This window comes from Ostrea edulis, chromosome 10 (genome assembly GCF_947568905.1).
Source record: "Ostrea edulis chromosome 10, xbOstEdul1.1, whole genome shotgun sequence".
Classification (NCBI taxonomy): Eukaryota; Metazoa; Mollusca; class Bivalvia; order Ostreida; family Ostreidae; genus Ostrea; species Ostrea edulis.
Genome location: NC_079173.1, coordinates 35,845,252 through 35,871,126, shown reverse-complemented (window position 1 = coordinate 35,871,126; position 25,875 = coordinate 35,845,252). Strand labels below are relative to the sequence as shown.

General features: G+C 33.2%; 1 protein-coding gene across 44 annotated transcripts in view; it reads left to right on the top strand.

Annotated features, from left to right (window-relative positions):
* LOC125665927 (mucin-22-like) overlaps positions 1 to 25,875 on the top strand; it is a 122,368-nt gene that overhangs the window by 75,083 nt on the left and 21,410 nt on the right. For 28 of the 44 annotated variants that reach the window (XM_056151165.1, XM_056151159.1, XM_056151180.1 and 25 more), the window contains exons 6-19: positions 394 to 484; positions 2,728 to 2,846; positions 3,010 to 3,165; positions 4,324 to 4,371; positions 7,926 to 7,970; positions 8,320 to 8,364; positions 9,634 to 9,678; positions 11,201 to 11,245; positions 13,497 to 13,541; positions 15,064 to 15,108; positions 17,360 to 17,404; positions 18,934 to 18,978; positions 20,009 to 20,053; positions 25,238 to 25,282. In XM_056151165.1, coding sequence (XP_056007140.1) covers positions 394 to 484; positions 2,728 to 2,846; positions 3,010 to 3,165; positions 4,324 to 4,371; positions 7,926 to 7,970; positions 8,320 to 8,364; positions 9,634 to 9,678; positions 11,201 to 11,245; positions 13,497 to 13,541; positions 15,064 to 15,108; positions 17,360 to 17,404; positions 18,934 to 18,978; positions 20,009 to 20,053; positions 25,238 to 25,282 — 864 coding nt within the window. The remainder of the gene's footprint in view (positions 1 to 393; positions 485 to 2,727; positions 2,847 to 3,009; positions 3,166 to 4,323; positions 4,372 to 7,925; positions 7,971 to 8,319; positions 8,365 to 9,633; positions 9,679 to 11,200; positions 11,246 to 13,496; positions 13,542 to 15,063; positions 15,109 to 17,359; positions 17,405 to 18,933; positions 18,979 to 20,008; positions 20,054 to 25,237; positions 25,283 to 25,875) is intronic. The other 16 variants (XM_056151157.1, XM_056151150.1, XM_056151164.1 and 13 more) reach the window with 9 other exon arrangements.

Here is a 25,875-nt window from a genome sequence, read left to right as displayed (position 1 = left end):
CCTATTTTGGCGATTTCAAATGATTCACCAAAATCCAAATCGCTGTATGCAAGTAAATCAATTTACATATTCATTCTATAAATAAATAAAAACGAGTTCACCCATATTTTTTTTTAATAAAACCAGTGGTATACCGTGTAGTCCCAAATCCGCCAAATTTGTGTCCCGCCAATATGACCAATGCCATTATCCATACTATGCAAGGTTTTCTCAGTTGAGTGCTACCTGTAATTTGAAGTAAAATTTTTACACATGATAGATATAAAACATCTGTAACGTGAAGGAGATATTAGAATCTGTCATGTGTTTGGAGCAAGTACGTGTATAATTGTTGATATATATTTATGTTACATTTTAAAGAGTCTTGAAGTAGAATTTTATACATTTTTCCAGCAAGCTGTGCTACTAACGGAACAAACAATGCTGTGACACTTACAGCTCAAACGGCATTGACGTCACCACAATTTCCCGCCAATTATCCAGTGTGAGTAGTATTTATTATTGGTCAATTCCAGGTTTGTAATACTAGCATTGTTCTACATAATGTACGTTGGGAAAGCTTTTAAGAAGCGTCACTTCCTTATGTCCGAGGGCCGTAAGCGCCGAGCATAGACCTAGATTTGCAGCCCTTCACCAGCAATGTTGACGTTTCCATATTAGTGAAAAATTCTCGAGAGGGACGTTAAACAATATACCATCAATCATCCAATCAATATGTTTGCACACTAATTAGAACAAAAACATATATCATCAACACGTACATGCACATCGGTTTCTTGCTCGTCTTGGGTGCCTTTATATCAATGCATGAATTTAACTGATTTACGCTGTTTTTTTGGTATTGGGTAAACTCATGACAAATTCAGTATCACAGAATCAGCTCTTGAGGTATCTCTAAGAATTCTACATAATTCTACACATTCTCTCAATGATTGACTGTTCACACATATAGACACTACGTAGTTGTATGTGAAGTGTCGAATAATTGACCTAGGCATGGTACTGATGCAGTGAGGTATCTTATTAGAATTCAAGATTTGATACCCCAACGTCACTTCAAACCGATGACGTATAGCGTGGATGGTGACATGGATTGTTCCCTCGCCAAGTATAATTTTAGATTACTTTCTTCACAACCTTTCAGTTTCAAATCATTCTCTGTAAAAACCAAAAAAGCGTTCTCTTAATGCAAATCATGGCGCCCCCCCCCCCCCGACCCCCAACTGTCCAATATATTTGATCTAAACGTCACAATGACTGCAAATATATTCTAGTTTAGTGCGAATGTATATATATTGTGCTGGAACATTTGATAAATTCCATGATTTATCATGCCATTGCAAACGACACAGGTATCTTTTGGAGAATTATACTCATTGGGTCAAATGCTGTCTTATGTGTTTCATACCGATTGTTAGGCCATTCTTGGTATACTGATTTTGACTATGAATGACTCCGTTTGTGTTATAAGATATGGGGATCACGGCGGGTTTGACCGGTCGACGATGGATTCTTGCTTCTCCTGGACACCTGGTCCCACCTCTGGTATGTCTAGGAGTCCGTGTTTGTCTGATCCCACCTCTGGTGTGTCTAGGGGTCCGTGTTTGTCTGATCCCACCTCTGGTGTGTCTAGGGGTCCGTGTTTGCCCAACTCCCTATTTCATATTGCTTATGGGAGTTATGAGATCGATTATTGTTCATTATCTTCACCTTTCATACTAGTATGTACCTGTCCATGTAATCGTGATTAGGACTCCCTCATTGTCAGATACCTTAAAGTGATAAGTACCTCCGTCTGTTAGCACACATATATAAAGTTGGATAAGGCAGAGGAAGAAAACCTCTTTTGATTTTCAGATGTTTTTGTTCTGCTTTGTCTCTTCAGAGTTGTGACTTGGCATTGTTTGATATCAATAAAATGATAGAACTCTATATGCCATGCAATAACTTGAGATTATTTGAAAAGATTTGCATAGAATTAAAGGTAATGCTCTGACTCCTATCGTCCGTCTGTCTGTCCGTTCGCCAACAGCTCGCGATTAATTAAGTTTCCTTGGGAATATTTCCATGCATTTTATGCATTATATTTAAGATAGACTTTATAAGACACTCTTTGATTATAATTATCAAATTAATCACAACCCTTTCTGATTTTTCAGTTTTCTAGTTCATTAAAGATATGGCAGGGTAAAAATTTCATTCTGCCACCACCTACTTCGTACAGCTTTTTTTCAAATTTTGCATCGATCAATGTATCCTTCTAGATTCAGAGTAGTCCTGCACAACATCCATCTCAGGAAATTGTATTCTAGTCATTACTTGTTAAACCAGTCATCAGGTTATCATTTCTAAGTCAGGGATCTGTTGTTCTATGTTTTAGTTTGATTTGCGATTACGTCCATGGGAAACATGTAATGATACGTGTATCAAACTCCACTCATACATTAGTAGTTGAAGTTATGGCTCATGGGGTGAATTTTTTAGATGTAAAGACATGTTATGGAGGTCATGATGAATGAATTTGAAAAACAAAGAGCTCCAAGTAACAAAATCAATGCATATTTGCAAGAACGCTGACTGATGTTCCAAAATCCTTGCTGACATTATCCAGATTGATAAAGAATTGGGTGGATATAAAAATCGGTTCAATTAAAACTTCACCATGACTGTCTTATTCTTCGGAATTTGTATCAACTCTGGGTTTAATTGTGATCTTCTGTTTTTCAGAAGCCACATCTGTACATATACGTATACCTACAGCGGCGGCACTGTTAGATTGGAATTTGTTTACCTAAATGTGGAACTAGATAGCGGGATCTGTTATGATTATGTAGAACTCTATAACGGTAAAAACTTGCTTAAAATATCGAATATTCATTATAAAGATATATATCATTAGGCATATTCATTATGGTCTTCGTACAGCAACTAAATACATTCATGCGATTTATTTAATTTTCTTTACGAGAATTATGTTGTTTATCTAAACCATATTTGTGTGTTAAACAGGGAGTTCAACTAGCTCCCCTCTTATTGCCAAAGTATGTGGTGATACCGTCCCTACAACCATTTATATATCCACTGGATCTGCTCTGACTGTCAAGTTCCTCAGCGATGACCAGCAGACCAAAACAGGATTTTACGCCAATGTGATACCTGTGGACGGTAAGCCATGATGATATATTTTTCCTTGCCATTAACATAGTCTAGCTTTAGTATATTAACTTTTTTGATGAAGATATTTCATCTTTGCATCATTTTGGTCAGTGTTATTTAGGGATTTAGATCAAAAGAAAGGATTTCTAATTTCAATTTCAACCCACCTCTACCCCATCCCCAATTTCTGTATGAAAAATTGAATATCGTCTTGTGATTATATTTAATTGCATTAAAATATAAAGTGCATACAAATCAAAATTATTTGTAGAATTTATGAATTTTTCATATACCGAACCATTAAATCGCATGTAAATATAAAAGTTGGACATCTGAATCAGTCGACGAAACGAGGTCATTGACAGTGTAAATAATCACTTCATTGATTTTACATTTCCAGATCAGTAATCACAAAAAGAACATATACATAAAAATTATATAGATCAAATATGTTAATTAACTACGCAAGTATTATTTCCGTAGTATGTGAGCGGTGTCTGATCAGTCCGCAGTACGCTCAATTTACAGCATTCCCGCAATCCGACTAAAATCGCAGGTATTCAAACAATCGATGGTACATGTAATTAGTGTAACGAACAGGGTTCAGATGTCCTTTATCAGTCAACAAAATGCCAATATGAATGTTATATCGTGTGTTATTTAGTGTTGAATACTCAGTATATGCAAAATTATTCCCCCCACTTATTTTGCAATAAAGATGACCCAGATTTGATGCTTTTTTTTAACTTCATGGAAAAAACGGTACGTCGCACGATAACTGAGTTCCGAATTTCCTTGGTTGTTTTTATCATTATAGTTATCAAATCCAGATTTAGACATGACATTTGGAATTAAGGATATACAATGTATATTACATGTTTATGAATTGAATTCAAAATTATAGAGTTCTGAATAATATTATTCCATACCTGATAAAAACTACATATGTCAAATGCATGAACTAATTCGATATTTGTAAACATAAGATGGCGTTCCGAATTTTCTAGATTGTTTTTTTTATAATTATAGTGCCGGTAGGGGAAATGTATTGCTAATGCAACACTGTCAGAATATAATTTATCATTTCTTTTGCCAGATTTTAGATATTATCAAAATCATTGGTACACTGTAAGTCTTAGAAATGTAATGAAATATTTTTCATGTCAGCGGAGTCTACCACATCTAGTGACGCTACTACAGAAAGTAGCACCATTGGTAAGTGTCAATGCATTAACAAACATCTCTAATCTAACGAAAGCAAATTAACTTTATCATTTATGCATGTGTTTTTACTTAATCTGGGGTAAATCAGGCAAACGTGTGGGTGAGTGGCCATACTTGTATATGTTTTAGTTCATCTTTTGTCAACATTATAGACAAGCATCCTTTTAGAACGTATATTCCGATCAATACCGACTAAGAACCCATATGTATATATAAAAAGGATCCTAAAACGACCACAGAAGGGATACAAAATGTTGCTGAAGATTAAATAAAAAAGCATTTAAATTCTTGCTATCAGGAATGATAGAACTAAATGTGAAAACATGTTTATTATATACTTTCAATTTCATCTCTTCTTTTTTCTTTAAAAGTTTGCGAGCATATATCACACGATATATGCCCGGAAACATTCCGGCCCGCTAACATTACGTCACAATCAAATTTCTACGCCGTTAATTTTCCATTTTTTCGTGTTTTTCGTCTTTTACTCATTTAAACCAATAAAGAAATTGTTAAAAATAAAATTATTGTTAGTTTCTAAATGAAATTGAAAGTATATAATAAAAAGGTTATAGACTTTGTATGGGAAACATGACGACTTCGTTTTTTGTCGTGGACGGACCTCGCAAACTCGGTCCGTCTACACGCCAAAAAACTCGGTCGTCATATTTTCCCATACAAAATCTATAACCTATAAATATTCCAAAATACTTAACATTTAGAGTGAATGAATTATCAATACGGTGGGAATTGAAAGTAAACAGGAACAATCTTTTGAAAGCTTCGACAGCAGTTTGGTTCAAAATATGATTCATTGAAAATGGAAGTTAATGAAGAAAAATTCAGGAACAAAACGTCTACAGTATATTATCATACAGAATAACGTTAGCAAATTTTGATTTTGTTCGAACAATGCAAACCTATGGTAGTTGTCTATAGACTTCCTGCAGGAATCGTGTTTAAAAAAAATCGGATGGCAAAGTATGAATGATAGACCCCTGGGTCGAGGCCTCTGCTGGTGGACTGTTAGTCCCGAGGGTCTCTACAGCCCAGTAGCTAAGTACTTCGTTACTAGCTTGAAAATACGGATGTATATTTAATTGCTGTTATAAAATTTAGAAATTCATTTCAAAATTAAGGATTATCTCCCTCATGCATAGCTCTTATCCTTTGACGAATTTGGCTCCACTTTTTTGGCACGCTGTTTTTGGCTATATTTAGCTCTAAAACTTCATAGTTATTTCGGATTTCAAACATTTCGGTTGAGCATCACTGAAGAGACATTATTTGTCGAAATGCGCATCTGGTGCATCAAAATTGGTACCGTATAAGTTTTACATTCAGTATATTTATGTGTTTACCTAGACAGGGAAACGGGCAACAGGAGATGCTTATTCCACCTAAACACCTGATCCCACCTCTGGTATGTCCAGGGGTCCGTCTTTGCCTTACTCTTGAATTTTGTATTCTTTATAGGAGGTTTGAGATTGATCACTGTTCGTTATCTTCACATTTGGATTATCCAGTAATAGATATTGGTTTAGTTGGAACAACTCATAAGCATATCTTTCGAATGTTAAGGGAATCAGGAGAGTAGGTGAATAATATGGCTCATGCGTACCTGGTTTTCTTCCAATGTACTTCGTCTGCACATTCATGTACAAGTAATTTACATTATAGAAATATATGAGCACATTAACGCAGTTCTTGATCAGTATAAATAAAAACAGTGATATATTATGCTGTTATTACCGAGTTGTAAAGAGAAATATTATGGCAAAAAAGAGAAGAAAACTGGAGACTGTAAACAATTTTATTTGGCAGGCCAAATAGATCTTCAATTCAATATTGTGAATTAATGGTCAGAATGATTCTATCAATGTAAATGGACATTCTTTTATGTTAGCTCCAACATTCACTCCTGATGGAGGTACTACAGAAAGTAGCACTCTTGATAAGTGTCTTTGAACCAATACTACCCTTCTATAAGCAGGCAAACTAACCTAAGGATAGCGAATACGCAAAAATATATTAGCTTCCTTTCTGCTAAAACGCATCTATATGATAATTCACTCCTATCAATCCCTCCTTGTCTTGTCCTCTGATCCCAATGCTTGATCTTTATACTTGTGTCATTGTTCAACACAATAACATGACACAATTAAAACCCTTGATTACTTTCTGATAAATTGTCATAAAATATTGTGAATTTATGATTGCTTTACATTGTTAAAAATGCTGGTGAAGGGTTGTTTTTGTTTGTTTTCTTGTTGGATTTTGGTTTTGTTTTTGGTTCCTTATTTTGCATATCCACGGACCTAAATAAAACATCATTGATTAATGCATGTCCCATACAAATTGAATGTTGCATAAACATGTAGATTCTCAGATGTATTATGGTTTATGTATCCAAGTATTGGAATCTAAAATTGCTATACTAATATTACGCAGAACTAACTTGGATTGTCCAGGGTTCGTTTTAACGAGTACTCAACTATCGCTTTACTAAAGACTACGAGTATTCGACTAGGGTATCCGAGAACAATTGACATTCCTAATTTTAACCAGTCTAGGAACTCCCATAGCGTTTTAATGAAGAAAAACACACTCGGAGACAATCGCATAGGTCGTAACGGAACAACAGTTATTTGTTTAACTGCACCAGCCATTAGAATATCGAAATCTCTTATCGTTGTCATGATTTAACAATAAACTCCTCCTAGGCACCTGATCCCACCTCTGGTGTGTCCAGGGGTCCGTGTTTGCCCAACTATCTATTTTGTATTGCTTATGGCATTTATGAGTTTGATCACTGTTCGTTATCTTCACCTTTCATGATTATTTCATTTCATGAAAATGGAGGGTTTCGATAACCATACAGTCACGGTTGGAGATAGGGTAGGTACTCCCGGACAAAATAAGCGTGGCTGGCATTAATGGTATGCATGGTATGAATTAAAAAAAAAACTACTGGAGATGCATGACTACCATTTTTGTATCATATTTTATTTGCATATTAGTCAAGGAATTGAGATTTCACACCGCTATCATATTCATATATAACGATCTGAGATTAGATTTGTTGATTTTATCAGCAGTTGTAATCCATAATACGAGATACCGATCATCACCCTTGTGATTGTTAATGGTTTTCGATATTGACAGTTTCTGTGATTTATTATTTGTTAATTGATACCTACATGTAAGAGTACCATAAATAAAGCTCTACGTTCGAGATTGGATGACAACTGTGACTGTATCTCACATCGTACTTAAATAACTTATGCGATCTTGGACTGCGATTGGTGTAGATTATTCACAAAATCAACGAGTAAGAAGCCAACTCACCCTGTGCGGCTGAATATTGCAAATCGTGGGGTTGAGTTTTATTCGGATGGGGGCGGGTTACAGTATATACTATCTTAGCTCTATCTGGCCATTTTATTATCGTTTCAAAAGTAGCAATTGTCAAAATTAGAAAACAAACAACGAAATTCAAACTAAATCTTCATTTAGAGCATTCATATCTGAAGATGTATTTCTAGAAACAACAACAAATGAACCCACGTCACAGTCGACCACTACAGAAGGTATGAAATCCATGTTAAATTGCATTGATAGAAGTATGAAATGCAAGCATGTTCTATACAGCATGATGTTGGATAACTTGTGATGTTGGAGAATGACATTTTCTACGCTATCAACTTAATCATTTAAACACGAGAATGTAATCATTTACGATTTCAATTACAATTATCAAATACATATCAAAAAATCGATAGAAGGGAAGTCTTTCTTATGAAAAAGAAATTACGCCAGAATGAAATATTGACAACTAATAATGCAAAAATTAGTTGACCTCTAAACTTTCCAGCTCTACAGTATTTCTTGCTAACTTGTTCAACTCGAATGTTACTAAGTTCTAAGGTTCGTTTATAGAAACATCAACAAGCGGAACTACGTCACTGTCAACCACTGCTGGAGGTATGAATTACACGTCTGTTTTCTATATAGCATGGTGTTGGAATTTCTATTGGCATGGATTGTGTCCCTTTAATAGTTAACCTATTTTTGAATTCAAATGAGACAGAGTTAGTTCCAAAGCTTTCACCTCACAAAATTTGGTTTGTTGTTTTCTTTTAATTCGACATTAAGAAACATCGACGACCTTTTATGTGTTAATAATACTTATTTCCAACCACTCATCGGTTAGAAAAGTCGCAATGTACTCGAAATAAAAGACGCAACAGATATTTCATATTTGATTCATATTTGGAGATTTTATTGAACGCAGATATCCACAATTAATTTGTATATATCTATCAATTATCAGACTTCTTAAACTGTTGACATTTAAAATTTGTCATTTCAACAAGTTTTTATTAATTTTCATCATTCTTTTTAACGAAAATGCGTGATTTTTTTATGTTAATGTATACTTCTGTTTTTGTATGTCTGACATCTTTAAAAGGGTGGCAACATACACATTTTCTTTCGTTATTGATTAGATTAAACTATATTGAGTGGATATTAATATAGTTTTTCCACTTTTAACCATTAATATTGATAAGTCACATGAGGATCAACCCAACTTAACTGATCAAGATACAGGTCTCTCATCTGGTGTGTCCATTTAGCGACATGCTTACACTTTTCAGGCGCCTGATCCCATCTGTGATGCCCTGCTTGAACTACTTTTAATTCTATATTCTTCAGAGGACTTTTGGGATCGCTTACTGTTCATTTTCTTAACTTTTTATTGATCTTTGGTACTACATCGTTTTTATCGAGTTGGAAAGTCACTGTATTTATCGAGAAATAGAAAACATTGAAGAAATATAGTTTCATTACTGACGTAACATTGATAAATAAAAATGTTATACGAGGGAATGAAACATACTGTGAGATATGTTTTGGTTTTTCTAGTGACAGGTGTACTGTCATTGTCCATTAAATTGTTTTATTGAAGTGTAAAACCTGTATTTTCCATTTGAACAGCTAATTTAGAGTGACATATTGTACGTTACCAATTGAATCCTTTCAAGATAATAATATAATCATTGATAAATTCAATTATGATTATCAAATGCATATAAAAACATCTAATATAAGAAAAAGTCTTTAAAATCAGAAACAAATTACACCGGAATGAAATATTAGCAACTGATAATGCAACAATTAACCGACCTCTAAAATCACCGTCTCTGCGGTTAGATTCCTACATTGATATTAACCTCTAAGGTTCGTTTTTAGAAACATCAACAAGCAGAACTACAACATTGTCAACCACTGATGGAGGTATGAATTGAACAACTGTGTTCTCTACAGCATGATGTTGATTTTTTTATGAGCACGAATTGTGAAAACCTTTGCATGAATTATACAAAACCAGGTTAACGACCGTAATAAATACTGTAGTAACCTGTTTTTGTATAATTTATGCAAAGATTTTCACATGATGAGAACAAATATCTCACTGTTTTCTTTTAACTCGACTTTAAGAAAAATCGACGACATTTTATCACATGTCGAAACGATATATCCCAGTGAACCCGAAATACAAGGCACAGCAGATGTTTCATATTTGGAGATTTTATTGAATTTAGATAGGAAAGGCAAACTAAAACATTTTCAGATATATTTTGTTGAACATAGATCTGCAAAGCAGATTTGAAAAGAAAGATTCAAACTATGGTACAAAATGGATGACTTTAGGTTTTCTATCGTCCACTTTTCATTTTGTTAGGCAATGTCCTAATATCACCTGAATATGATATTTAGGTCTCTTAAACGATTTCATACACAAGAATATGATCTGTGTATGACAATTTGTTTTAATCGACAAACACGTTTATGTTACAGGGGTTTAAACAGTTTCGTTTAAAGTCAACATTTCACATATTCTATGATGGTTATAGTGATTTAATTTGTAAATACAGACCTGCCATTAGATTGAATGCTGTCCTTAACTATGTACGCTTTTCATACTAATTGTTATACCGTTCTTTACATACGGATTTTACTAGGGATTTTTTGTATAACTGATAAAGATACAGGGCTCACATCTGCTGTGTCCATTCAATGGCATGCTCCTGATCCCACCTCCCATGTGACCAGGAGTCCGTATTTGAGCTACTCTTAATTTTCTAAACTTTTTAAGGTTGGTTGATATTGGTTACTGTTGATTATGTTCACTTTTTAATCTTTATCTTGTACTTCATCGTTTTCTGTCCAGTTAGAAGACCAAAAACTGACAATAGACTTGCAACGTAAGTCTAAATTTCAACTCCGGCTAACTTTTGAAAGAATTTTCATAAACAAATACAATTTTCAGTACATGTTTGCATTTGAACATTTTAAAAAATCTTCCCCTTTTTTAAACATCTGTGATAAATCTAAAGACATGAGTGATCAAAATTTTAACTTGAGTCTATTCTCAGTTGATGGTCTTGAGGTCAGTGGTTTTTATCTAAAAAATCTAATACATTGAGTGTCAGGTCATTACTGACGTAAAGTTGGTAAATATAAACGTTACAGGGAGGAATGCTACTTATTGTGAAACTTGGTTTTTCTAGCGACATGTATACTTTCATTGTTTATCAAATTGTTTTGCTGATTTCTAAAATCTCGATTCCCTTTAAAAGATTTTAAAGATAAGGATACAATCAATTATAATTATCATATGCATAATAGAAAATCAATTACACCGGAATGAAATATTAACAACTATAAGTATTAGTTGATCTCTGACATCTACGGCACTTTCTGTTAACTTTGATAAAGTGCTTCATCGTTATCAAACTCTAAGGTTTGTTTCTAGAAACATCAACAAGCGGAACTACGTCACTGTCAACCACTGCTGGAGGTATGAATTACACGTATTTGTTCCCTACAGCATGATGTTAGAAATTTTATGAGTACGAGCTGTGCCCCTGTATTTGTTAACCTGTTATTGTATTCTTAGGAGGCAGAATTTATTCCAACGTTTTCATCCTACAAGAAAAAACCCATCTTTCTGTTTTTCTTTAAATCGACTATTTTGGTTATAATCGACAACATTTTATCTATTAACAAAACTAAATATGGTATTTAGGTCTCTTAACTAATTTCATACGCAAAAGCATGATCTTCGTATCATCACTTTTGCAATCTAAGCAGGCTACTGAAATATACGTTGATTTCACAGGGTTTTCAACAGTCTCCTTTAAAGTCAATATTTTACAAAGTTTATGGTGCTGGTAATGATATAATTTGTAAATACCCACCTGTCATTTGATTGAATGCTCTCCATATTCCATGCGTTTCATACTTATTGTTAGACGGTTCTTTACATACCTGTTTTGATTACACATATATTACTCCCTTTACCTGATCTAAATATAGCGCTCACGTCCCTTGTGTTCTTTCCACGATATGCCTATACCAACTGGACACATCATCCCATTTCCGTTGCGCCCAGAAGCCCATACTTTATCAACTCCTAACTTCGCACTCTTTATGGGGGGAATCACAATTTTAAAAAAAAAAAAATCTCCCTTGATTATCTAAAGATGTGCACTGTCATTGTCCGATGAATGATTTTATTTAGATTTGAAACCAGCTATTCCCATTCGAATGATTAACCATTCGAGAGGTATAAATTCTACGTGATTTATTTGATATCTTCAAAATCGGAATATATGTATAATCATTTATAATTTCTATTATTATCAAATGGATAGAAAAAAGATTTATAGGAGAACAAATGTTAAAAAAAAAAGAATTTACACCAGAATGAAATATTGGAACTATTGATGCAAAAATTAATTGGCCTCCAGAATTATCAGATCTACAGTATTTGCTTAGTAACTCGGTAAAGTCCTATATCATTATTAAACTCCAAGGTTCGTTTATAAAATCATCAACAAGCGGAACTACAACATTGTCAACCACTGATGGAGGTATGAATTGGAACAACTGTGTTCTCTACAGCATGATGTTGATTTTTTATGAGCACGAATTGTGAAAACCTTTGCATGAATTATACAAAACTAGGTTAACGACCGTAATAAATACTGTAGTAACCTGTTTTTGTATAATTTATGCAAAGATTTTCACATGACGAGAACAAATATCTCACTGTTTTCTTTTAACTCGACTTTAAGAAAAATCGACGACATTTTATCACATGTCGAAACGATATATCCCAGTGAACCCGAAATACAAGGCACAGCAGATTTTTCATATTTGGAGATTTTATTGAACTTAGATAGGAACGGCAAACTAAAACATTTTCAGATATATTTTATTGAACATAGATCTGCAAGGCAGATTTGAAAAGAAAGATTCAAACTATGATACAAAATACACATTTTCTTTCATTATTGATTAGATTAAACTATATTGAGTGGAAATTAATATAGTTTTTCCACTTTTAACCATTAATATTGATAAGTCACATGAGGATCAACCCAACTTAACTGATCAAGATACAGGTCTCTCATCTGGTGTGTCCATTTAGCGACATGCTTACACTTTTCAGGCGCCTGATCCCATCTGTGATGCCCTGCTTGAACTACTTTTAATTCTATATTCTTCAGAGGACTTTTGGGATCGCTTACTGTTCATTTTCTTAACTTTTTATTGATCTTTGGTACTACGTCGTTTTTATCGAGTTGGAAAGTCACTGTATTTATCGAGAAATAGAAAACATTGAAGAAATATAGTTTCATTACTGACGTAACATTGATAAATAAAAATGTTATACGAGGGAATGACACTTACTGTGAGATATGTTTTGGTTTTTCTAGTGACAGGTGTACTGTCATTGTCCATTAAATTGTTTTATTGAAGTGTAAAACCTGTATTTTCCATTTGAACAGCTAATTTAGAGTGACATATTGTACGTTACCAATTGAATCCTTTCAAGATAATAATATAATCATTGATAAATTCAATTATGATTATCAAATGCATATAAAAACATCTAATATAAGAAAAAGTCTTTAAAATCAGAAACAAATTACACCGGAATGAAATATTAGCAACTGATAATGCAACAATTAACCGACCTCTAAAATCACCGTCTCTACGGTTAGATTCCTACATTGATATTAACCTCTAAGGTTCGTTTTTAGAAACATCAACAAGCAGAACTACAACATTGTCAACCACTGATGGAGGTATGAATTGAACAACTGTGTTCTCTACAGCATGATGTTGATTTTTTATGAGCACGAATTGTGAAAACCTTTGCATGAATTATACAAAACTAGGTTAACGACCGTAATAAATACTGTAGTAACCTGTTTTTGTATAATTTATGAAAAGATATTTTCACATGACGAGAACAAATATCTCACTGTTTTCTTTTAACTCGACTTTAAGAAAAATCGACGACATTTTATCACATGTCGAAACGATATATCCCAGTGAACCCGAAATACAAGGCACAGCAGATTTTTCATATTTGGAGATTTTATTGAACTTAGATAGGAACGGCAAACTAAAACATTTTCAGATATATTTTGTTGAACATAGATCTGCAAGGCAGATTTGAAAAGAAAGATTCAAACTATGATACAAAATGGATGACTTTAGGTTTTCTATCGTCCACTTTTCATTTTGTTAGGCAATGTCCTAATATCACCTGAATATGATATTTAGGTCTCTTAAACGATTTCATACACAAGGATATGATCTGTGTATGACAATTTGTTTTAATCGACAAACACGTTTATGTTACAGGGGTTTAAACAGTTTCGTTTAAAGTCAACATTTCACATATTCTATGATGGTTATAGTGATTTAATTTGTAAATACAGACCTGCCATTAGATTGAATGCTGTCCTTAACTATGTACGCTTTTCATACTAATTGTTATACTGTTCTTTACATACGGATTTTACTAGGAATTTTTTGTATAACTGATAAAGATACAGGGCTCACATCTGCTGTGTCCATTCAATGGCATGCTCCTGATCCCACCTCCCATGTGACCAGGAGTCCGTATTTGAGCTACTCTTAATTTTCTAAACTTTTTAAGGTTGATGATATTGGTTACTGTTGATTATGTTCACTTTTTAATCTTTATCTTGTACTTCATCGTTTTCTGTCCAGTTAGAAGACCAAAAACTGACAATAGACTTGCAACGTAAGTCTAAATTTCAACTCCGGCTAACTTTTGAAAGAATTTTCATAAACAAATACAATTTTCAGTACATGTTTGCATTTGAACATTTTAAAAAATCTTCCCCTTTTTTAAACATCTGTGATAAATCTAAAGACATGAGTGATGAAAATTTTAACTTGAGTCTATTCTCAGTTGATGGTCTTGAGGTCAGTGGTTTTTATCTAAAAATCTAATACATTGAAGTGTCAGGTCATTACTGACGTAAAGTTGGTAAATGTAAACGTTACAGGGAGGAATGCTACTTATTGTGAAACTTGGTTTTTCTCGCGGCATGTATACTTTCATTGTTTATCAAATTGTTTTGCTGATTTCTAAAATCTCGATTCCCTTTAAAAGATTTTAAAGATAAGAATACAATCAATTATAATTATCATATGCATAATAGAAAATCAATTACACCGGAATGAAATATTAGCAACTATAAATATTAGTTGATCTCTGACATCTACGGCACTTTCTGGTAACTTTGATAAAGTGTTTCATCGTTATCAAACTCTAAGGTTTGTTTCTAGAAACATCAACAAGCGGAACTACGTCACTGTCAACCACTGCTGGAGGTATGAATTACACGTATTTGTTCCCTACAGCATGATGTTAGAAATTTTATGAGTACGAACTGTGCCCCTGTATTAGTTAACCTGTTATTGTATTCTTAGGAGGCAGAATTTATTCCAACGTTTTCATCCTACAAGATAAAACCCATCTTTCTGTTTTTCTTTAAATCGACTATTTTGGTTATAATCGACAACATTTTATCTATTAACAAAACTAATATGGTATTTAGGTCTCTTAACTAATTTGATACGCAAAAGCATGATCTTCGTATCATCACTTTTGCAATCTAAGCAGGCTACTAAAATATACGTTGATTTCACAGGGTTTTCAACAGTCTCCTTTAAAGTCAATATTTTACAAAGTTTATGGTGCTGGTAATGATATAATTTGTAAATACCCACCTGTCATTTGATTGAATGCTCTCCATATTCCATCGTTTCATACTTATTGTTAGACGGTTCTTTACATACCTGTTTTGATTACACATATATTACTCCCTTTACCTGATCTAAATATAGCGCTCACGTCCCTTGTGTTCTTTCCACGATATGCCTATACCAACTGGACACATCATCCCATTTCCGTTGCGCCCAGAAGCCCATACTTTATCAACTCCTAACTTCGCACTCTTTATTGGGGGAATCACACTTTTTAAAAAAAAAAAAAATCTCCCTTGATTATCTAAAGATGTGCACTGTCATTGTCCGATGAATGATTTTATTTAGATTTGAAACCAGCTATTCCCATTCGAATGATTAACCATTCGAGAGGTATAAATTCTACGTGATTTATTTGATATCTTCAAAATCGGAATATATGTATAATCATTTATAATTTCTATTATTATCAAATGGATAGAAAAAAGATTTATAGGAGAACAAATGTTAAAAAAAAAAGAATTTACACCAGAATGAAATATTGGAACTATTGATGCAAAAATTAATTGGCCTCCAGAATTATCAGATCTACAGTATTTGCTTAGTAACTCGGTAAAGTCCTATATCATTATTAAACTCCAAGGTTCGTTTATAAAATCATCAACAAGCGGAACTACAACATTGTCAACCACTGATGGAGGTATGAATTGGAACAACTGTGTTCTCTACAGCATGATGTTGATTTTTTATGAGCACGAATTGTGAAAACCTTTGCATGAATTATACAAAACTAGGTTAACGACCGTAATAAATACTGTAGTAACCTGTTTTTGTATAATTTATGCAAAGATTTTCACATGACGAGAACAAATATCTCACTGTTTTCTTTTAACTCGACTTTAAGAAAAATCGACGACATTTTATCACATGTCGAAACGATATATCCCAGTGAACCCGAAATACAAGGCACAGCAGATTTTTCATATTTGGAGATTTTATTGAACTTAGATAGGAACGGCAAACTAAAACATTTTCAGATATATTTTATTGAACATAGATCTGCAAGGCAGATTTGAAAAGAAAGATTCAAACTATGATACAAAATACACATTTTCTTTCATTATTGATTAGATTAAACTATATTGAGTGGAAATTAATATAGTTTTTCCACTTTTAACCATTAATATTGATAAGTCACATGAGGATCAACCCAACTTAACTGATCAAGATACAGGTCTCTCATCTGGTGTGTCCATTTAGCGACATGCTTACACTTTTCAGGCGCCTGATCCCATCTGTGATGCCCTGCTTGAACTACTTTTAATTCTATATTCTTCAGAGGACTTTTGGGATCGCTTACTGTTCATTTTCTTAACTTTTTATTGATCTTTGGTACTACGTCGTTTTTATCGAGTTGGAAAGTCACTGTATTTATCGAGAAATAGAAAACATTGAAGAAATATAGTTTCATTACTGACGTAACATTGATAAATAAAAATGTTATACGAGGGAATGACACTTACTGTGAGATATGTTTTGGTTTTTCTAGTGACAGGTGTACTGTCATTGTCCATTAAATTGTTTTATTGAAGTGTAAAACCTGTATTTTCCATTTGAACAGCTAATTTAGAGTGACATATTGTACGTTACCAATTGAATCCTTTCAAGATAATAATATAATCATTGATAAATTCAATTATGATTATCAAATGCATATAAAAACATCTAATATAAGAAAAAGTCTTTAAAATCAGAAACAAATTACACCGGAATGAAATATTAGCAACTGATAATGCAACAATTAACCGACCTCTAAAATCACCGTCTCTGCGGTTAGATTCCTACATTGATATTAACCTCTAAGGTTCGTTTTTAGAAACATCAACAAGCAGAACTACAACATTGTCAACCACTGATGGAGGTATGAATTGAACAACTGTGTTCTCTACAGCATGATGTTGATTTTTTTATGAGCACGAATTGTGAAAACCTTTGCATGAATTATACAAAACCAGGTTAACGACCGTAATAAATACTGTAGTAACCTGTTTTTGTATAATTTATGCAAAGATTTTCACATGACGAGAACAAATATCTCACTGTTTTCTTTTAACTCGACTTTAAGAAAAATCGACGACATTTTATCACATGTCGAAACGATATATCCCAGTGAACCCGAAATACAAGGCACAGCAGATTTTTCATATTTGGAGATTTTATTGAATTTAGATAGGAAAGGCAAACTAAAACATTTTCAGATATATTTTGTTGAACATAGATCTGCAAAGCAGATTTGAAAAGAAACATTCAAACTATGATACAAAATGGATGACTTTAGGTTTTCTATCGTCCACTTTTCATTTTGTTAGGCAATGTCCTAATATCACCTGAATATGATATTTAGGTCTCTTAAACGATTTCATACACAAGGATATGATCTGTGTATGACAATTTGTTTTAATCGACAAACACGTTTATGTTACAGGGGTTTAAACAGTTTCGTTTAAAGTCAACATTTCACATATTCTATGATGGTTATAGTGATTTAATTTGTAAATACAGACCTGTCATTAGATTGAATGCTGTCCTTAACTATGTACGCTTTTCATACTAATTGTTATACCGTTCTTTACATACGGATTTTACTAGGGATTTTTTGTATAACTGATAAAGATACAGGGCTCACATCTGCTGTGTCCATTCAATGGCATGCTCCTGATCCCACCTCCCATGTGACCAGGAGTCCGTATTTGAGCTACTCTTAATTTTCTAAACTTTTTAAGGTTGATGATATTGGTTACTGTTGATTATGTTCACTTTTTAATCTTTATCTTGTACTTCATCGTTTTCTGTCCAGTTAGAAGACCAAAAACTGACAATAGACTTGCAACGTAAGTCTAAATTTCAACTCCGGCTAACTTTTGAAAGAATTTTCATAAACAAATACAATTTTCAGTACATGTTTGCATTTGAACATTTTAAAAAATCTTCCCCTTTTTTAAACATCTGTGATAAATCTAAAGACATGAGTGATGAAAATTTTAACTTGAGTCTATTCTCAGTTGATGGTCTTGAGGTCAGTGGTTTTTATCTAAAAATCTAATACATTGAAGTGTCAGGTCATTACTGACGTAAAGTTGGTAAATGTAAACGTTACAGGGAGGAATGCTACTTATTGTGAAACTTGGTTTTTCTCGCGGCATGTATACTTTCATTGTTTATCAAATTGTTTTGCTGATTTCTAAAATCTCGATTCCCTTTAAAAGATTTTAAAGATAAGGATACAATCAATTATAATTATCATATGCATAATAGAAAATCAATTACACCGGAATGAAATATTAGCAACTATAAATATTAGTTGATCTCTGACATCCCCTGCTCTACGGCACTTTCTGGTAACTTTGATAAAGTGCTTCATCGTTATCAAACTCTAAGGTTTGTTTCTAGAAACATCAACAAGCGGAACTACGTCACTGTCAACCACTGCTGGAGGTATGAATTACACGTATTTGTTCCCTACAGCATGATGTTAGAAATTTTATGAGTACGAGCTGTGCCCCTGTATTAGTTAACCTGTTAATGTATTCTTAGGAGGCAGAATTTATTCCAACGTTTTCATCCTACAAGAAAAAAACCCATCTTTCTGTTTTTCTTTAAATCGACTATTTTGGTTATAATCGACAACATTTTATCTATTAACAAAACTAAATATGGTATTTAGGTCTCTTAACTAATTTGATACGCAAAAGCATGATCTTCGTATCATCACTTTTGCAATCTAAGCAGGCTACTAAAATATACGTTGATTTCACAGGGTTTTCAACAGTCTCCTTTAAAGTCAATATTTTACAAAGTTTATGGTGCTGGTAATGATATAATTTGTAAATACCCACCTGTCATTTGATTGAATGCTCTCCATATTCCATCGTTTCATACTTATTGTTAGACGGTTCTTTACATACCTGTTTTGATTACACATATATTACTCCCTTTACCTGATCTAAATATAGCGCTCACGTCCCTTGTGTTCTTTCCACGATATGCCTATACCAACTGGACACATCATCCCATTTCCGTTGCGCCCAGAAGCCCATACTTTATCAACTCCTAACTTCGCACTCTTTATTGGGGGAATCACACTTTTTAAAAAAAAAAATCTCCCTTGATTATCTAAAGATGTGCACTGTCATTGTCCGATGAATGATTTTATTTAGATTTGAAACCAGCTATTCCCATTCGAATGATTAACCATTCGAGAGGTATAAATTCTACGCGATTTATTTGATATCTTCAAAATCGGAATATATGTATAATCATTTATAATTTCAATTATTATTATCAAATGGATAGAAAAAAGATTTATAGGAGAACAAATGTTAAAAAAAAGAATTTACACCAGAATGAAATATTGGAACTATTGATGCAAAAATTAATTGGCCTCCAGAATTATCAGATCTACAGTATTTGCTTAGTAACTCGGTAAAGTCCTATATCATTATTAAACTCCAAGGTTCGTTTATAGAATCATCAACAAGCGGAACTACAACATTGTCAACCACTGATGGAGGTATGAATTGGAACAACTGTGTTCTCTACAGCATGATGTTGATTTTTTATGAGCACGAATTGTGAAAACCTTTGCATGAATTATACAAAACTAGCTTAACGACCGTAATAAATACTGTAGTAACCTGTTTTTGTATAATTTATGCAAAGATTTTCACATGACGAGAACAAATATCTCACTGTTTTCTTTTAACTCGACTTTAAGAAAAATCGACGACATTTTATCACATGTCGAAACGATATATCCAAGTGAACCCGAAATTCAAGGCACAGCAGATTTTTCATATTTGGAGATTTTATTGAACTTAGATAGGAACGGCAAACTAAAACATTTTCAGATATATTTTGTTGAACATAGATCTGCAAGGCAGATTTGAAAAGAAAGATTCAAACTATGATACAAAATACACATTTTCTTTCATTATTGATTAGATTAAACTATATTGAGTGGAAATTAATATAGTTTTTCCACTTTTAACCATTAATATTGATAAGTCACATGAGGATCAACCCAACTTAACTGATCAAGATACAGGTCTCTCATCTGGTGTGTCCATTTAGCGACATGCTTACACTTTTCAGGCGCCTGATCCCATCTGTGATGCCCTGCTTGAACTACTTTTAATTCTATATTCTTCAGAGGACTTTTGGGATCGCTTACTGTTCATTTTCTTAACTTTTTATTGATCTTTGGTACTACGTCGTTTTTATCGAGTTGGAAAGTCACTGTATTTATCGAGAAATAGAAAACATTGAAGAAATATAGTTTCATTACTGACGTAACATTGATAAATAAAAATGTTATACGAGGGAATGACACTTACTGTGAGATATGTTTTGGTTTTTCTAGTGACAGGTGTACTGTCATTGTCCATTAAATTGTTTTATTGATGTGTAAAACCTGTATTTTCCATTTGAACAGCTAATTTAGAGTGACATATTGTACGTTACCAATTGAATCCTTTCAAGATAATAATATAATCATTGATAAATTCAATTATGATTATCAAATGCATATAAAAACATCTAATATAAGAAAAAGTCTTTAAAATCAGAAACAAATTACACCGGAATGAAATATTAGCAACTAGTCTAGTCAATCTAGCAAATCACCTCAAAGTAATTGCAACAGAAACAAACTCGATGGAATTTAATAAACAAAAGCGTGATTAACAACATACAAAAAATCGGACAAAATCGGACAATGGGAAATATTTCAAATTTAGACTTAAATGTTTTAGTAAACCATCGATATTTTGTGGTCTTTACGGCACGCCGTACACGTAAAGGGGAGTAACTTAACTGTGACAGTCATCAGAATAAAGTTATACACGACGATCTAAAGTGCATGTAATAAAAAATGCGATTAAACAGCTAAACAGTTGTATTAAAAAGGTGATTTTAAGACCTTCTATATACATACAATATTGCTCAGCATCTCATATTCTTTGCCGGCTTCCAATCCCGGGGAACTTTCGCGAATAAAGCTTCAAAATATTTTGTTTGACCCTCTACTGAATTAATTTTAATTATAAAACACAATATTTACTTTAAAAGTTATGAAATATCAATTATAAATGAAATCTTAAAGAATTAGTATCAATTTACAAGGGGGTATTACGGTTGTTAAAAACAAAAGTATGGAAAACCATTCGGGTTAAAAGTTTCAGTTATTTTGTATCTTCATCATTTGAGCAAGCGCTTTGTATTAAAAACTTTTATAAAACTAAGTAAGTAAAGTATTTTTGCTTTTCTTTTTCAAATTCAGGTTTGGGGAATCATTCATGGGTAATAATAAAGATAATAAAACATTGATAATATAAATAATAAACACTTGCGCATAGTATCATGATTTGGTGTAAAATCGAGTAGTTACTCTTTCTAATTAGTCTTGGGCTCACGATCTGCGGAACCACATCTCCTAGCAGCATGCGAACAGCGCGCTAGACCGCCCGGCCATCTATTCAAGACAAAACTTGTTTTCGATGACGATGGCATTCTCGCCACGCTGGCACACGATCATTGAGAATGGAAATGGGATACAGTTATTTATCGTAAATTTTAGAGGATCATACAAAATGCACATTGTGTTTGAAATGTCTATATATAAAGCACAGAAATAGCAACGAACTCTGAAATAAACATAACTGCCCTAAGGGACGAAATCAATGTCGGATGAAAATTTAAATTCAATTAGCTAGGGGGGGGGGATAAAAACTCCTGTAAGTTTCTGTCATCCGACATCGATTACACTTTAGTGGAAAAAGGAAAAAGACAAGCGACTGTTGAATACCACATAATATTTAAAACATATTAATGAACATTTAATAGATTTAATGTACACTTTCATTTGTGAATAAACAGTAGAAAAGGTATACAGAGTGTTATTTATAATCGTACGTTTCTTTTCTTGTTATTCGATTACATATGTAGTTTCAACATTTGTCATATTAAGTTTTAAAGGGGGATGGGGTGTTCTTGGTGAAAACTATGTGAACTTAGTTTTTTGTGAGACATTGAATTTTTGATCTTGCCCCTAAGTGAAGAATATCGTTAAAACCAGACGTCTTTTTAGGAAACGAAGTTTGTCAATCCTTGCCTTTCTACATGCATTCACAAGATGCGACACAACGTCAAGAATGTTCGGCATCGGAACGGGTCCTGTATAGTCAAAATGTAGACAAATCGCGAAAAAATTCTGTATATGATTAGTTTTTAAATGGAGGCAGGCTACTGACAAACAAGTTGATGGTGAAGGGTTTCAACTGTTTCGTTTAAAGTCAGCATTTCGCGATTATATGGTCGTTATAACAATCTACTTTGCCAATACAACCTATCATTGGGTCAAATCTGTCTAACTTGTTTCATATAGATTGTTAGGCCGTTTTTGGCACAATGATATTGAATAAGGGTAACTCCGTTTGCCTTATTAAGATATAGAGCTCACGGCGGGTGTAACCGGTCAACAGAGGGTGCTTACTCCTTATAGTCCATAGGCACCTGATCCCACTTCTGGTATATCCAGGGGTCCGTGTTTGCCCACCTCTCTATTTTGTATTGCTTATAGGAGTTACGAGATGGATCACTGTTCGTTATCTTCACCTTCCTATATGAGGATTTCATAGAGCAAAAAGATATATTCTGGTGTCGATGTCATATCGACTTTGTACGATGGAATACCATAGAGACACTTATAGGAGATTTGCTTTGTGAAGTATTATCTAACACAATATCATTTTTATAAGTTCAGTCATTGCCAATATTAACTACTAACTACAGCTGCAGAAGAGGAGCACTGCAAGAATTATTTTTTAAGTCATAGAGTGGACTAAAGAAATGATTAATTTGGATCCTTCGAATTGGGGCTTATCACTTTTCAGCAATTCTTGTATCCGTTAAAACTAAATTACAAGTCGCGCCAGATAAACTTTTGAACGTTTTTCGCTGTAAATGCAAGGCAAATTGTGACACTAGCCGTTGTACTTGTAAAAACATGGACTGAACTGTACTGCAATTACTCAAATGATCACTTATATAATTATCAGGCACGTAGCAATGGCTCTACACCTTTTCTCATTACATGCAAAGTTGATAAATTTTTACGTACAGAGGTCGATTTTTAGACAGATTGGTTGCCCTCCCTCCTCTTTTTTTCCCTTAAAATAGCATTCTCGTAAAATGTACACAGTGGAAGTGTAAAATTGAACTGAGAGAACAACCTTACCCCCCCCCCCACCACCACCACCACCACCACCACCACACACACCATCAAGGATTTTTATAACTTTGGATTAAAATTTACTTGTCAATTTTCAGGCAATATTGTGAAATTATCTTCACCCCCCCCCCTTTTTTTTTACGATGCTGCGTGCCTGATTCATTTTGCTTTTAATTCTATGTGTCCATTGTTTTTAAAACAGATTACTCCTGAAATTTTCGGTATTAATTGCACAATAATTTGGATAGAAATAAACATCAAATACGGCTATACCCCTCCTCCCTCTTTCCCAAACTCTAGAACTTGAAGTGCACGTATTAAAGATTTCTTTATATAAAATCAAAGAAACTGAAACTTGTTTCGTCATAGATGTAGTACAAACTGTTAAAACTCAGCTTAATAAATAATTTGGTAACGTAAGCTTTACTATACACTGTTTGTTTTAAAATACTACATGTATTTATGTGAAATATAGGACCGGAATGGTAAGCGCGCCTCCAACTTCCGATGTAAGGGGAGTAACTGCAAAAATATAGGTCATCTTTTACAGACCATTTGTGAAGGGGCACTTTTTTTGTGTTAACAGTTTATTTTAATGTATAATTCTTCATGTGGTAACTCATATATGCCTAATGGACAGGAAAAAGTATTTTCTTCCAAAATCCAGTTTTTAACGATTTTTGTTGGAAAATGAAGATTTCAGCCCAAAATTCGGCAAGGGAAAATAAATTTTGGTGCAAAAAAGTTTAGTTGTGCATTTGGATGTTTTATTCTTAAATTTATAAGATCAATGTCATTTCTTCTATAAAACAGTCATTTCTTATCATTTCCAGTTTTTCACTATTTTTGTGTTAGAAAAAGGTAGGTTTTCCAACCTAAAATGGTATTTTTCAAATATATTGCCAATAATCTATATATCTTATTTGTTTAGCAGTTTTTAAAATAAATCCTAACTTCAATTTTTTATTGGTAGACTCAAACGTATGACAAAATGTGGGTTTTCTTCTTAAAATTTCAATCTTTAACAATTATATTAAAAAAAGTAAGATTTTACCCAAAAATTACAGTCAAGGAAAGAATATATTTTGCTGTAAAAAAAAATTAATCGAACATTTCCAGGTTGAAATTTGAGATATGAAACTTATTTTTACTGTATGTTACATAAAATGGACATTTTCTTTAATTTCCAGTTTTTAGCGATTTTCATGAAAAAACACATCATTTTATCCCAAAATTCCAATTTTCCCATGGAAATACAAAAGCCGATTTTTAATATGTTGTTTGCATGTGTTTTCTTGCATGAATAATCAAAATTTCATTTCTGTTGCAATTAGTTTGAGGTTTTGCTCATTTTTGAGCTAGATTGACTAGACTAAACTGATAATGCAACAATTAACCGACCTCTAAAATCACCGTATCTACGGTTATATTCCTACATTGATATTAACCTCTAAGGTTCGTTTTTAGAAACATCAACAAGCAGAACTACAACATTGTCAACCACTGATGGAGGTATGAATTGAACAACTGTGTTCTCTACAGCATGATGTTGATTTTTTATGAGCACGAATTGTGAAAACCTTTGCATGAATTATACAAAACCAGGTTAACGACCGTAATAAATACTGTAGTAACCTGTTTTTGTATAATTTATGAAAAGATATTTTCACATGACGAGAACAAATATCTCACTGTTTTCTTTTAACTCGACTTTAAGAAAAATCGACGACATTTTATCACATGTCGAAACGATATATCCCAGTGAACCCGAAATACAAGGCACAGCAGATTTTTCATATTTGGAGATTTTATTGAACTTAGATAGGAACGGCAAACTAAAACATTTTCAGATATATTTTGTTGAACATAGATCTGCAAGGCAGATTTGAAAAGAAAGATTCAAACTATGATACAAAATGGATGACTTTAGGTTTTCTATCGTCCACTTTTCATTTTGTTAGGCAATGTCCTAATATCACCTGAATATGATATTTAGGTCTCTTAAACGATTTCATACACAAGGATATGATCTGTGTATGACAATTTGTTTTAATCGACAAACACGTTTATGTTACAGGGGTTTAAACAGTTTCGTTTAAAGTCAA